At 39.1% G+C, this 15,623-nt stretch overlaps 1 protein-coding gene across 6 annotated transcripts in view; it reads right to left on the bottom strand.

Moving 5' to 3' along the window:
- Cdk14 (cyclin dependent kinase 14) overlaps window positions 1-15,623 on the bottom strand; it is a 587,756-nt gene that overhangs the window by 229,488 nt on the left and 342,645 nt on the right. For all 6 annotated transcript variants that reach the window (XM_052720087.1, XM_052720086.1, XM_052720089.1 and 3 more), the window contains one exon: window positions 14,085-14,205. In XM_052720087.1, the coding sequence (XP_052576047.1) occupies window positions 14,085-14,205 (121 nt within the window). The remainder of the gene's footprint in view (window positions 1-14,084; window positions 14,206-15,623) is intronic.

The raw sequence follows: 15,623 nt of genomic DNA, 5'->3' as shown, positions 1-15,623 counted from the left end.
TGATTGATAACATTACAGTATAGGATAAAAAGTTTAAAAAATTTCTCCCAAAATACCACCACCACTCCAATTTTCTTTATAAGATACCCCAAAGGAACTCCAACAGTTGCCATGGAAACCTCTCATTTAATAATCAGAATTACTTGAAAGCTAAAACTTAGAGATACAAGAACTTTAGCAATGCCTCAAACAATTAATTGTCTTTGACTTATAAAGGAATTGCATTTTCTAAGTACATGTCCAGTTCCAGTGTGAGGCCTGGGAGCTTCACTCCTGAGTCCTGGGTGGATGATCACTTCATTATTCTCTGCTGCCACCCCAGTTAGAACAGTATGTCTTGATTAGCTCACCAGAGTCAGACAAAAGGATATTAAGATGAGAATTCTGTTTTCTATCCAGGTGACATAATGATAGCTAGATAAAAACAGAGCTGAAATCAAGCGTTCAGAATTAGAGTTTGGGGCAGAGAGTGTAAAACAATTAGCCTAGAAAATAATGTGTACCACCACTGGAAGTACCCTCAGCATACCACAGTGACTGAGTATTTGAAGAAGATGAGTATGGATGATGGTTACCCACAGAGATAACCAGGGACATCGGACTGCTGATAACCAGTAACCTTTTACAGTGAGTGGGAAATGCCCCAATTACAGCCTACTCTGAGGAAAGCAAGTCAGAAAATGCAAAACCTTACATCAAACAGCAAGGAAATACATGTTGTATTTTAGAGCAATTAATGAAGGAAGTCATTTAAAACACAACCAACAATGGTGTTCCTCAAAGGATTAAGCAGAAACCAGGCAGAACAAGAAAAATCAATCATGAAGCCTGAATGTCTTTGACTTCTGCTTCATTTATGGCTGATGAAGAATAAGGAAGCTATTTTTTCCCATTTTTTTAATTTAATTTAATTTTTAAATTTTTTATTTTGCAATACAATTCAGTTCTACATATCAGCCACGGATTCCCTTGTTCTCCCCCCTCCTACCCCCCTCACCTTCCCCCTAGCCCACCCCCCATTCCCACCTCCTCCATGGCAAAGTCTCCCCCGAGGACTGAGATCAACCTGGTAGACTCAGTCCAGGCGGATCCAGTGCCCTCCTCCCAGGCTGAGCCAAGAGACCCTGCATAGGCCCCAGGTTTCAAACAGCCAACTCATGCAATGAGCACAGGACCCAGTCCCACTGCCTGGATGCCTCCCAAACAGATCAAGCCAATCAACTGTCTCACCCATTCAGAGGGCCTGATCCAGTTGGGGACCCCTCAGCCATTGGTTCATAGTTCATGTGTTTCCATTCGTTTGGCTATTTGTCCCTGTGCTTTATCCAACCTTGGTCTCAACAATTCTCGCTCATATAAACCCTCCTCTTTCTTGCTAATTGGACTCTCAGAGCTCCACCCGGTACCTAGCCATGGATCTCTGCATCCAGATCCCTCAGTCGTTGGATGGGGTTTCTAGCATGACAATTAGGGTGTTTGGCCATCCCATCACCAGAGTAGGTCAGTTTGGGCTGTCTCTCGACCACTGCCAGCAGTCTGTTGTGGGGGTATCTTTGTGGATTTCTGTGGGCCTCTCTAGCACTTTGCTTCTTCCTATTCTCATGTGGTCTGCATTTACCATGGTCTCCTATTCCTTGTTCTCCCTCTCTGTTGTTGATCCAGCTGGGATCTCCCATTCCCCCAAGCTCTCTTTCCCTCGACCCTAGCCCTTCATTAACCCCACTCATGTCCAGGCTGTTCATGTAGATCTCTTCCATTTCAAGGAAGCTATTTTTTAAAGGCTTCTCTCGGCAAATGCTTTAACTCCTGTGCAATAAAACAGGAAGTTACAGCAATGGGGGTGGGTGGGTGGGCAGGAGGGCTCTTCATGGGCATCTTAAAGATCCAAGCAAATGACATGTTTAAGCCTCTTTTTTTTATGAAACTGTATCTAGTATATCACAAAGGGAAATTACTAAAAATTTCATGGAAACTATTCTTCTACAAGGAGAATGCTGAACTTCAATTTATGTTGTATGTTATATTGATATGTAGGCACCTTCATCAAATGGCATGGCTGAATTTTAATACACTCTGATTATGAATATTACAATGGTGCCATACTAATTTATGTGACAGGGCAGCTGATATTTAAGAATCATTTAGTAATTCACAAAATACATACAAAATATGAAGTCAAGAATCCTTTTCACTAAGTGTCACGGTCCACTTTTTTTTTGAAAAAGCTGTGAGATTTTTGGAGCATTGCCCAGCATTTCCCCTGGACATTTATGCAGACTAGCAATTGGCTGAGGGGACCTGGCAGGGGACAACAGACTAAGCAGGAGGGTGCTGTTTACAAGCAGGGTCAACTTCCTTACACTCTTGACTATTCTGTCAAGTATCATTCAAAACGAATGAATGAATGGGTAGATTCACGCATGTAGAATGGAGATCTTCATGGGAGTGGGGCTACCCTGGGATCATAGAGATGCTTTTGTCTTTTGTATTCTGTTTTGTTTCTGTACCACCATCAAACAGTGTGAGAAACATAACCAAACATCTCCAGATGGGGGTGGGGGTCCAAAATGGTCATAAAACAACACTAAAATTATAAATTGATTTCACGGTGCTTCTTAACTCAGAAGCACCTTCTAAGCTAAATGTGTTAAATTCAACATGACAAATTTATAAGTTTATATAGTTGCTATAATAAAGTTTTAATCTGTTGAATTTTCATTAGGTTATGAATGCATTCAATTTCTAAAAGCAAATACGGTAAAAGCTAGGAATAAAGGAGGAACTGTTTGAACTATCAATCAGAAAGAATGATAAAAAGCCTTGCTGGGCTCTGTAGGAAATGTAATTAGATAAGCATCTCACTCACTGAATCTCTCATCTCACATGGGAATACAAAGAATACAAAATGTCATTCCAAAGATTAACTACCCACATGCACCCCAGAAAACACTACTCAGACCCCGCCTCTGGGAATCACTAAGTGCCCAACACATACCCCAAGTTCTGAGTATTTTAATGGAGTTTAGCAAGCTATTTCTTGACCACTGGTAGGTTATTTTAGATAAGTTTTCTTCAATTCTTTTAAATTGTTGCTTTGGGGTTAGAGACATGTCTCCGTGGTTAAGAACAGTTGATATTTTTGCAGAGATGCCCAGAACCCACACCACAATCATCTGTTAACTCCACTTCCAGGGAATCAAATGCTCTCTCCCAACCTCTGCAGGCAATAGGCACACATGTGATACATATACATATTGGTATGCAAACACTCATATACATAAAACAAAATAAACCTTGAAGAATTATTGCATTATTTTCCTTATTCTTCTAATGGCATTGCTTAGCAGTAATAAAAGGAAATTATACAAAAAAAAAAAGAGAATGAACTTCTGATTCTCCTGTTTCAACATCTCAAGGCCTGGGACAGCAGCTATACACTTCCACACCTGTGTTTATATGGCACCAGGATCAGGTCTAGGGCATCATGCATGCTAGGAAGCACTCTGCCAACTGAGCTACATCCTTGGAAAGTTTTGCTTGTTCAAACAGCAAGTTCATATTGGATTCGTACATGATATAAATCCAAAGGACCATCCTCTGCAATAGATTCTTTATATTCACAGAAAATATTTATCTTTTAAAAACTATGAATTTACATTTTATTTCCTTTCATAACTGGCTCAAAAGTCAAAATATGGTTTTCTTGTAAAGTTTACTTACTTATATAAAGTTATTTTTATTTCACTAACAATTAAGTAGTAAGGATTATCCATTTTTGCCATTACACCCAGAGGCCGGCATTCACAAAGTTTCCTCCAATGCTATGTTGTTTCACTGGTTTGGACCCAGGGCCACCTTAACAATTATCCACGGGCAAGGACTCTAGCAGCCAACTTTTCATGGTTAAAGCAATGAGTATTGAATTATCAAAAAGAGAATGGCATACAGTAAAATGTACAGTTCTTCTTTTCTCTCCAAGGAAACCAATGAATCTGAATAGGAAAAATAAAATTAAATACACACACAAAAGAAGGCACACGTGGGTGAGAAATGTGGGTGAGAGATGTGGGTGAGAGATAACCTGTTTTCAGACGTGCGTGAATCTCTGGTGATCTTCGCAGACTACAGACAGCAACAATTCCAAGTTACAGTGAGAGCTTTTTCATTTAGCAACTTAGCAAAGGCTAAGCACATGGAGACACAGGCTTTAAACATTGTGAAGATGGATCTGACAGACGGAAATAGGGTGCAGGATTAGGAATTTGTAAAAAGATTAACTGCCAAGTAGGCTTCTTCTGACCACCCACCTCCTCTTCTTAGACACACACCAGCAGAATACGTTAAACTGAACAAACACAGCTTCAGACTTATGGTGAAATTTGGAGCAGAAAATGGGGAGGTGTTGAGAGGAACAAAGAGGAATCTATTGAAAAGTGTGTGAATTGGTCTGTGAGATCATTGGCTCTCAATTTACCCTGATCTGAGGATGACATCTACCATCATCAGCTTCTGAGGAAGTACCAAGAATAGGTCTCCAATACTGATTTTGTAGGATTTCACACAGGAAAGTCCAGGCTTTACCCACACAGTTCCTCATTAGTAACTTTTCTGATTACTATGATCTGTACTGGACGAGAAGCATCTTCAGTAAGGAAGAGGACATGTGGGCTCATGGTTAGAGGTTGCCATCCATCATGACAGGGAAGGCATGATGGCAGAGGAGCTCCAGGCCTTGACTCTTCACCTCAGAGCACAGAATGCTAGCACTGGGTTCCTTTCTTTTTATATTCACTTCAGGTCCCCACCCCACGGGATGGCACTACCCATATTCAGGGTGGGTCTTCCCTCCTCAGTGAAACTTCTCTGGAAAGTACCTCCAAGACATGCCCAGAAGTGTGTTTGTTGAATGACCCCAGATCTAGTCAAATTTACAAGGAAGATTAAGCTTCAACGATAGATGAAGAACCAAAGGGTCAACTGGTCTCTCCAATCATAATAACATATTTACAAAAATAAGCAAAGGGCCAAGTATCCCTCTTATTCTCACACTTGAAGAAAGCTTCCATTTGAAATCAGAAGGAAAGAAGGCATGATCAATTATATAAAATATATATTTCATCTATAAATTATACTATCATATAACATATATTATGATATACATGCTCATATATCACTTCATTACATGCATGCCAAAGTGTCAAGTTGACAAGGAGTAGACTTGTGGTTAACACTGATTGTCAACTTGACAGTATCTACAATCACCTTGGAGACAGATCTCTGGCCCCATCTGTGAGGGATTATCTAGATTAGTTGAAGTGAGATGAGAAAGACCATCCTAAATGTGTCCACAACGTCATGGACCGAGGACTCAGGCTGAGCATCCGCATCTGTCACTCTCTGCTTCCTGACTATAGTTGGAATGTGACCTTATGCCCCTGCTGCCCAGACTTCCTCTTGGGATAGACTGTATGATTGACATAAACCCCCTTTCTCTTAAGTTGCTTCTTGTCAGGGATTTGGCCACAGCATTAAGGATAGTAACAAATACAGATGGCACTGTTGGTTTCCTGATTTGATTACTATACATGGCATACTGGGGCTGGATATGGCTCAGCTGTTAAAGCACTTCCTGCTCTTCCAAAGGACCCTACTTTGCTCTCCAGTATTCACAGCAGGTGGCTCACAACTGCCTCTAACTCTAGTTCCAGGAGATCTGATAACATCTTCTGGCCTCTATATGCATCTACATATCCATGGCATATCCTCACATCGACACATACACAGAGATTAAAAATAAATAAGTCTTTAAAATGTATACACACAAAGATTTAACACAACGTATTCCTTAAAGACGACAAACTTAAAAAATTCTATGGGTACACAAGAAAACAGTACCACATTTAAGGCTCAGGGATCATTGTGGAAGAGGGAGAGGGTAAGGACCATCAGGGACTTTGCTGTGAGATTGTGTCTCCTAGTAACATCAGAAGTTATACTCATAAAGTCTCACCAGCATGACTGTCCAGAGGTGACCTGAAAAAGGACGACACCAAGGGACATGGCAAACTGAATGGAGGAAAGAAACAGAGGTTTCAATACTACATAAAGAACCATAGATAAGTAAAGCTGGAAGAAGAGGTGGTCCTCCCCAGGGAAGAGCACAGCAATTGGTTGTCTATTGCCTACAGTCAGCGCTGAAAATGCACATACAAGTAACACTGTATGGACTCCACAAATTATATTTAGGAATATACATATGTGTGTATACATATATGAATGCAATAACAATTAGTGAAAACACGAGGCCATGAATTTGAAGGAGAGCAGGGAGGGAGATATGGGAAGGCTGGAGGGAGGAAAGGTAAGGGAGAAGTGTTGTAATTAAAATGCAATCTTAGAAACTAATATATATGACACATATTTGGTGATATTATTTGAGCATTTGGAAAACATTTTTCAAATATGTTTCATAACTTTATGTTTTTAAACTTTAAATAATTAACATATGAATAAAGGCAATGAAACTAAAAAAATAAAATATAATTAGAAAATCCAGGAAACAAAAGGTTATATAAAAAATAAAGGGAGTATAATGAATACTATCTGACTTATTAATTTTTAGTAATTTTCACACACTCATGCATAAAAATATAAAGCAGATTCTACACAGGGATAATGAGGTAAAAGTGGAGTGGGACAAAATTGGTAGGAGAGAATAGTCTTCATCAATCATAATACCCACTAAGTATAGTGTCTAAAAAAGTATATCAACAGTGCTTGAAGGAACAAAGCCATAGATTAGCTCTCTAGCAATGTAAATCAGTCAATAGAATAAATTGATAGATAATAAGACAAACAGTTATGTAGAACCTATGAGATATATAGTGTTGCCAGAAGGGTTGGAAAGGCCAGTCACTCCTGAGAAATTAGAGAGTAGCCGTGTGTGGATCTCTGATCCTGCTGTTGACACTACTGTGGTAGATGTTAGTTAACCAGCTATGCTTGAAATTGCCACAGTTTTCTCTCTGGAAACTGAAAATAATAGTTGAAAGCTTTGGTTAACTAAGTTGGAAACAGTGGGAGAAGGAAGTGGACGTGGGCTTCAGTATGGTTTTTGTTAAACATAGCCTCTTCTTTAAATAGGAAAGCATTGCATGTTCAGAGATGATTTCTATGTGAATATAAATATATGAATATATATATATATATATATATATATATATCTTAAAACATAAAAGGGGGGATGGGGAAATGGCTCAGTTACATAGTGCTTGTGGGGAATGGATCCCCAGCCTGTGCATAAAAAGCCAGGCATAGGGCATACATCTGTAGCCCCAGAGCTGGGAGGTGGAGACAGGTAGGACCCTGGAACTCACTGGCAAAGAAGCCTTGATGAAGCAATAAAGAATGAATGAATGAATGAATGAATGAGTGAATAGGTTGAAGAGTGATACAGAATTATGTCTCAACAATGATCTTTGGCTTTCACACATGTACAAGCATGCCTGGACAGATGAACACATACACCACACACACCAAAAAAAAAAAAAAAGGTACTAACTTACATGCCATATTCCTTAATTTACATATTTCTAGATTAAAACACAGAACTATATTCTACCCATGCCCCACTCTCCCATGTAAGACTCTCCCGAGTCAAAAACTCTAATTCCAAAGATAGAACCTCTATGTTTGTTTCCTGAAAATCAAATACAGCATCTCCATTTCACTGTCGTATTCCACAGCCCTCTTGGATGCTATAACCCAACAGAAACACAAGATATTTAATTTGGTTGACTGATAATCCCAAAAGACAATATGAATACTGCTTTCAACATTTATATAATTTTATACTTTGCCCAAATTTCTTTTGATTATCTCTTTCTATTCTCACAATATAGTGAGTCAGTGGAGTGTACCAAGGTATAATAATGTCATGAAACTTAGTCTCTGTGACTGGCTATTTTGAAATCATTCAGAAATCCATTTGTGGGTAGCCAATTACTTTGCTAATGTTGATTAAAAAGAAATTAGGTGAAATTTAATTTGTTTTAGAAATATTTAGCAGGGAGGTCTACATTAGATGATTCATTCTATATATTATCATTACTACTAAGTGGCCAAATATCTTGACTGAAATACACTCTTTGTTTTACCAACACACACTGATAAACAATGAGATGTAAAAACTATAACCACACATTTTTAATAATAACTGCTTCCCTTGACCATTCCAGAGGCAGCTCTGGGTTTGGTGTGTTGGCAGGCAACCCACAGTTTTACAACCAGACAGGGCTAGAGGCTGTATTGACCAAGAAAACTCATAGGCAATGATAAATTTTCTGTAAGAAGTTTTTGTAGCCAGCAGTCGGTCCTTAGGTTTGATTTAAACACTAGCAAATCTCTTCTGACTGAAATGAAGGACCAATTTTTGCTGTAGTGTATTCTAAGTCACATGGCACAGTTAGATCCTCCATACCTATTATCCTTGCAGAATTATTAACTCTTAAAAGTGTCATTGTATGTTGATGAGTTACAATGTGACAAATTTAAGAGGCCTCATTAGTTGCAATGAGCTCAGAATTGCCCACCAAGAACATGTGGATCTTTGTGGTTATCCCAGTTCTTCTGTTCCACTGCATCCCACTGTTAGTGGATACAGCAAGTCAGTCAGATCATGCATTATTTGAGCATTGCTTAAGAACTACTAGAGAACTATTAAATTTAACAATGACTGTTTCATATCTTCCTTGCCTTATGACTGTAATAATTAGAAAACATGCAAGCAACACTGACAGAGAGATGACTCTGTTGTAGCTCAGGAATTCCAATTCTCACTCTTACTTAGCACTCCTTTAAAAAATGGATGTATTCACTTTAGCAGAAGTGATAAATGACTAGGAGCTGGGAAAATGTATGTCAGCGTAGATAGCAGTACCATGAAAATGTACAATTCAATGATTCATGTCTTGGCTTTTTTTTTTTTTTAAAAAAGTCTCCCTTGAATAAAATTATATAGTAGAAGCTATTGGAATAAAGCTGTCAGGAGAGCCAGGCTAGGACACAGGCTCAGGTGTGAGAACCAGAGGCACCCAAAATATCTGATCTAACATGGATCAAAGCAGGATATATTATCAAGTACTTCGTTTGTGTTTCAAAGTTACATTAGCAGTAAAAGAAGAGCAATTCCTTACATATCATCTTATGAGACAGTACAGACTGTTGTAAGGAAGGGTGCTGAGAATCCTGCCCTAGACTGCATACTGGCTTTTTACTCACCATGTGACCTTGGTTACGTCACTCTGTGAGTGCTTTTTATTGTGTTGTATAATAGGGAACTAATTTAAAAGCATAGCAGGGCTTAGATACAGTTTATGGTCAATAAAAGTATCTACTATTACTATTATTATTATTATTCAAGTTTTCAAATTAAAATAGACCTCACATAGAATAAACTTATGTTCAGGGTGGCAGGTATAGGAAGGTTCACTTATGGTTCTTTCTCTTAAAACAATGGTAAATAAACCCTAGTCTTAAGAAATTTTTTTTGTATAAATTGCTTTAGTTCAAGACAGAAAGATCAGTAAAGATGATGGCAGAACACTGGATGTCGCCAGTATGTATGGCCATTAAGCTTATGTAATATGAAGCAATGCCAAATGGCTTTATGATACTTAATAAATGGGCAATATTCTTTCTAATATATTAAAAATCAATTTTGATGCAGACATTTTCCTATACATTATGACTAGCACAGATTTTTTTCCTAACCACCCAGCTGCTACAATGTTAAATAAATTAATTTTAATCTTAAATCAGAGATGTAATAGAGATGGGGTGATTTAATATGCAATCTCATTATGTTTGACAGGCTTATTTATAAATTATCTGCCCCACATTTTGACAAGCATAGTTAATATGTTAATTAGCTTTAAAAAAGATGATGATAGGAAGCACTTGACATACCATCATTCTTCGCATACTGTGTTGGGGGGCACTGTAGCTGATATCACAGGCCCCCTCTAAAGCACAATGCCTTTGATGAGATAATCATTTATTAACAACAGATAATTTAGTTACCTGATATTAAAAATTAATCCTGTAAAATAATCCTCAACAATGTTCTGCTTTAGAGATGTGTGCAGCTGCAAACACAGCTCTGAGCATGTAGAAAGGAAGATAATTTTATTTAAAATACCAGCTCTGCAGAAAGAGCAGCAGTCTCTAGCAAGTGAAGAGCTACACAGATACACTGCCTCCATATCCATGCTTCCCTTCCTGTGCTCTTCAGAACCCCCTAAGTCTCTCTGACCTAGAAACTTAGCAATGCTTTTCCATGCTTTGACTTTCAAGGAGCTACAACATCCAAGCATTAATAGATGTTTTACAAGAGTCAATGTTCAATTTAATCTTCATTTATGAAGGGAAACAAAGGTATCAAAACGACCTCGGTGAGTTCTTAAGTCGCACTTTGCATTCACACATCGCCACGGTGCTGGCGACCTCCAGGAGAAGCTCCAAACAGTGCCAGCTCTGATTTTCATCACACGCTGACAGTGTTATTGCATATGTGTCTTCATTAATATGTTTAGTGCCTGTGGCTACTGAACACTGTGTAGGGATCATCAGTTTTTAGTTACTCCAGCCCCAGGACAGTAAATGAACTGTAAAAATAGCCCGAAACTCCTGCCACCTGCCTCCCTGCTGCTATCTCTGGGTTAATATTTGTATTTCTTTTTGGTGCAGCTGAGCCATGACTCAATTACAATCCCATTTCCAGGTGTCTGCATATCCTGCATCGATGCCATTGATTATGCAAAAATCAGTGCCCTGTGAACATCCCTCTCGTGGGAAAGACACATACATTTTTACCTGATTGCAAAATAGCAAAACAGCTTTTAGAAAATTGCTTGGAATGAAATCAGATTCAGAATGACAGGCATAGCATAGACATAACATAGATTTTAGGGCTTGGAAGTAAACTGAAAATAAGCACAGGAAGCACAAACCTAACACATTTGCTATTTGTGTCTGGCAATGAATACTGTCGGCATGGAGACAAAAGGGCATTTGGGGTCCACTGTTTTCTATCAGATTTCCCCTTCCTCTCAAGTAACAGGCTTCTTCAGACACTTCTATTATGTCTCTGTTCAAAGCAAATTGGCAGCAAGTGACCAAACCATCTCTCACACACATGGGGTGGTACTGTGGGATGTCTTTCTGTATGCTGTGAACATGTGTGGCTCCACTGGATAGTAAATAAAGCTGGTTTGGCCTATGACAAGAAAGCTTATAGCCAGGTGGAAACTCCAAGCAGAGATACAGAGAGAAGAAGGGTGGAGTCGGGAGAGATGCCAGCCACCACTGAAGGAGCAACAAGATGCCAGCAGACTGGTAATGCCATGGCCACGTGGCAACATATAGATTAATAGGAACAGGTTAATTTAAGATGAAAGAACTAGCTAGCAAGAAGCTGAAGCCATATGCCATACAGTGATTACTTTATAAGCGGCTGCGGGACCAAGGGTGGGAGAGATTTGTCCAGACCTTGGGCCAGGCAGGACTGGAGAAACTTCCCTCTACAGGGTAGGGTGAAGCAGGGCAGATGAGAAAACAGTGTATGCCAGAAACAAACATATTACAAAGTCAGAGCCCGTCCTGTACTTGGTACTATAAAGAGCATTTTCCTGCCGGGCGGTGGTGGCGCACGCCTTTAATCCCAGCACTTGGGAGGCAGAGCCAGGCGGATCTCTGTGAATTCGAGGCCAGCCTGGTCTCCAAAGCGAGTTCCAGGAAAAGGCGCAGAGCTACACAGAGAAACCCTGTCTCAAAAAACCAAAAAAAAAAAAAAAAAAAAGAGCATTTTCCTCTACCCTAACCTGAGTGTGCACACATGTGTATAGATGTACGTGTGTACTGATCTGTGTGTGAGTATGTATGCATATGGAGGTCAGAGGTCAACTTTGAGTGTTGTTTCTCCGGAAGCTCCCTACCTTTGCAGGAGAACGGCAGTTCTCTCCCTGGCTTGGAGTTCTCCAAGTAAATAAGGCTGACTGGACAGTGCGACCCAGGGGTCTGCCTGCCCAGCATTTTCACAACTGTACATTGGTTTGGGGGACTGAATTCAGGCCATCCAACTAAGCATTAAGCACAATCTATTAAACATCATTATGTTAGTGTGCTGTACACGAGTGAGTGTGTGTATGTATGAGTGTTGGTACATATATGTGTATCAAGGTCAATGGTGTCCTTGCTGTTTACCTTAAGTTTTGAGACAAGGTCTCCCCCTGAGTTTGGAAATCACTGACTTGGCTAAGTTAAGCCACAGTATTCTGCCTGCCTCCTCATCCTCCCTGATGTGTTACATGCATGAACTACTATGCTAAACTTAGGTCATCACACTTGCAAGCATTTCATACCTGGGCCATGTCCCTAGTCCCTTAGAAACATTTTTTTTTTTTTTTGTTTTTTGCCAACATTGAGGCACAGGAAGAAGAGCTTCTTGTGGTGAGGAGGGTACAGTCTTGACTAAACTGCCAAGCAACTGAGACAAAAATGGCTCCACACCACAAATATTTCAAAACACATTTTATTAGTAGAGACCTGAGCTGAACTCATTGAAAGACAACCAAGAATTTCCATATGCGAAATTAATAGAAAAAGATGGTGATATAATTATTATTTGCATAGGCAACTCTCAACTAACAGCAGAAAGTAGGAAGTGATTAAGAAGGCAACTAACTGGTACCCTAGTGTGTGCACTGGCCTCTATCTCTAACTTTCCCTCATTATAATTAAGGATCTAAGTATCTATGTTGCCCAAAGATAGGCCTATCCTTAGGGAAAGATATTAACTATGGAAAGAATAAATAGCCATTAAAAAGCCAAGGCCAAGAAGTGTGATGAAGAGATGGATCAACTCAGCCACTCAGCAATAGATAGTGATATTTATTCTTGGGATTTTAGAAAATCTTTGAAATGTTATTAGATTTATGTTAAGGCGTACAAATTTATGATAACCAGTCTTTGGGTGGTTGATGGCCTAGATTCTTACAGTTTTATTGAAAGCTATATATCTCCACCCTACAGTGACAGCTACATGTACATGAGATGCTGCAGGTGATGTCAGTGGCTACACAGAACATCAAATCCTACAGCTAGGGGTATCTGAAACGCACATTAATAAAGTCCCTAATTTTTAAGAGCCAAGATTTCTGAGGGGGTAGAACCAAGAAGTAACTACACAGGAGGAAGATAAATGATACATACTGAAGTTTTACTGAAGCCATAAACATTATATGATCATGTAGCTAAATTCTAAATACAGGGGCATAATCTTTCAAGAATGATGGCCCTTTTATAAAACAGACACAAACCACAAGAATTATTTTACTTCAAACCTAATCGTGAATCCAGAAAAGGAAAAGCCATGCTCAATGGCCATGTGTGACTCTCTCCAGAGTATTAAGAATGAGATTCATTCCCTTTGATGATTATGACATTTAAATCTCACATAATTGGGAATGCAGAGTAGTTTGTCAGTATTAACAAGTATGCAACAAATGTTACTAATTTTTCTAATACACTAAAAATATTTTAGCAGCTGGTGAACTACTGCACGAAATGATACTCTCCTGAAATGATTCCATATTTTTAAAAACACAAGGCATTTCATTTTGGACAAATGTTATCAATAACTTTCAATCAAACCAATTACCAGAGCTATGTATTAAGTATAAACTCATTACATGTTACTTCTTAATCTACTGCTCTTTGGAGAGACACACTTCCTTGTTATAAAATAAAACAATAAATTACGACCTTACACAGAAAATTACAGTACTGATGAAAAAACAAAACAAAACAAAAACCCTTGACCTTGTTCATCAAGAATGCTTAGAAGGTTCCACCTGGAGCAGACTCTGATGAGATACCACTCCCAAGCAGGTTTTAAGAGGTTTTTTACTGCCACACACAGGCAACACTCCTGCACAACTGATCTCCCTCAAAACTGTTAGACGTTTGTCTAGGTTTGGCCCAGACCAAGCATGGCACACAGATTAGCTGAAGTGTTCATTTCTCACCACATGTCAAGGCAGGTGGAGTACTCTGTAGAGCCCAGGAGAACATCTGGAGGTCTGTACCACAAGGTAACCACTTCATTGGAGTACGTGTGGCTAGGGACGGATTTTGCTCTTGCAAGACCTGTAGGTTATGGGAAACATAAAGAGGTTAAATGGGCTTGAAAAAAACACATGCTTTAAATTCAAATGTTCCATTTTAAAAGGTTACACAGCACTAATGTAATTCAGATTCATGAATACAATGTCAAGGTTAACACAAAGTTTGAGGAGAACATATGTAGTCTCTATGTTGTTTGGGCAAATAACTTGCAGAAAAGATATATTAAGAAAGCTACCGTCTCCCAGCTCTACAAACAATCAGTGCTACCAATGTTTATACATCTATTGAATCTATAAGAAGAAATTGCAATACTTTTCTCAATAAGTTGCCAAAAACATTCTTATGGTGAGTGTTTCTCAAAGACTCATAAGTAGACACACACTGGGGAGGTTTATCTGAAAACTCATGAGCTACATAATTATAAAGCAATAAGCAAACTGGAACAGATAGATGATGAAAGCTGACATCAACTGTAATGGGGAAAAAGTGGCAAAATTACTTTAATTGAAAATATGCAATTTGACCTAGAAATCAAAAATATTCACACACAGACAGCAAAACAAAACATGTATTCATGTATGTCCTGCATGGTTTACCTCTGGTATGTGTGATTATCCATTTTTTAAAAGATTTATTTTACTTTTACTTATGTGTATGGTGGTACATGCACAAGAGTATGGCAGCCCACAGAGGCCAGAAGAGGGGGTCAAATCTAGAGCAGGAGTTACATGTGTCTGTGAGCTGCCTGGTGTGGACACTGGAAGGCAGCCATGGTCCTCTGTGGTGCTGTATGTTAGCATATGCTCTTACTAGCTGATTCATCCATCAAGCCCTGCCCCTTTCATAATTTAGTAAGTTTTCCTGAGTGTTTTCCCCCAGTTTGTATGTGATGACTAATTCTTTTTTGAAAACGGTTTAACTGCATTTACATTGGATTGTAAGAATTGAACATACCCACCCCAAACATGGTAAGGAAGCATACTGTCAACAAGCTATGTCCCCAGTCTAATTCCTTTTTAAAAAGATTTATTTTTATTTTTAATTGTGTGTGTGTGCACATACATATATACGTACATGCATGTGCTATGTTGACATGCATGTGAGTGCCTGTGGAGGCAAGAAGAGGGCATTGAATTCCCTGGGGTGGAGTTACAGGTAGTTGTGATCTGCCTGATTTGGGTGCTGAGAACTGAACTCAGGTCTTCTGCAGGAGCAGTAAGCATTCTAAACCACTGAGCCATCTCCCCCCACCCTTCTACTTCTTTTAAAAGTCATACATCTCACAATGTTGCTTTGAAAGTAAAACAAATCATATCAGACCATCTGGCTATGTCATTAATGATTAATGCAATATTTTAGATCTGAAATGGACCCTCATGGCCCATTTGTTAGAGACTCTTTCAGTGGCCCACAGTGGTACTGGGAGTTGATGGAACTTT

Source organism: Peromyscus californicus, unplaced genomic scaffold, assembly GCF_007827085.1.
Source record: "Peromyscus californicus insignis strain IS unplaced genomic scaffold, ASM782708v3 Scaffold_6__1_contigs__length_162567912, whole genome shotgun sequence".
In the NCBI taxonomy this organism is placed as follows: domain Eukaryota; kingdom Metazoa; phylum Chordata; class Mammalia; order Rodentia; family Cricetidae; genus Peromyscus; species Peromyscus californicus.
Note: the sequence above shows the minus strand (reverse complement) of the source record. Positions and strands in the feature narration are given on the sequence as shown.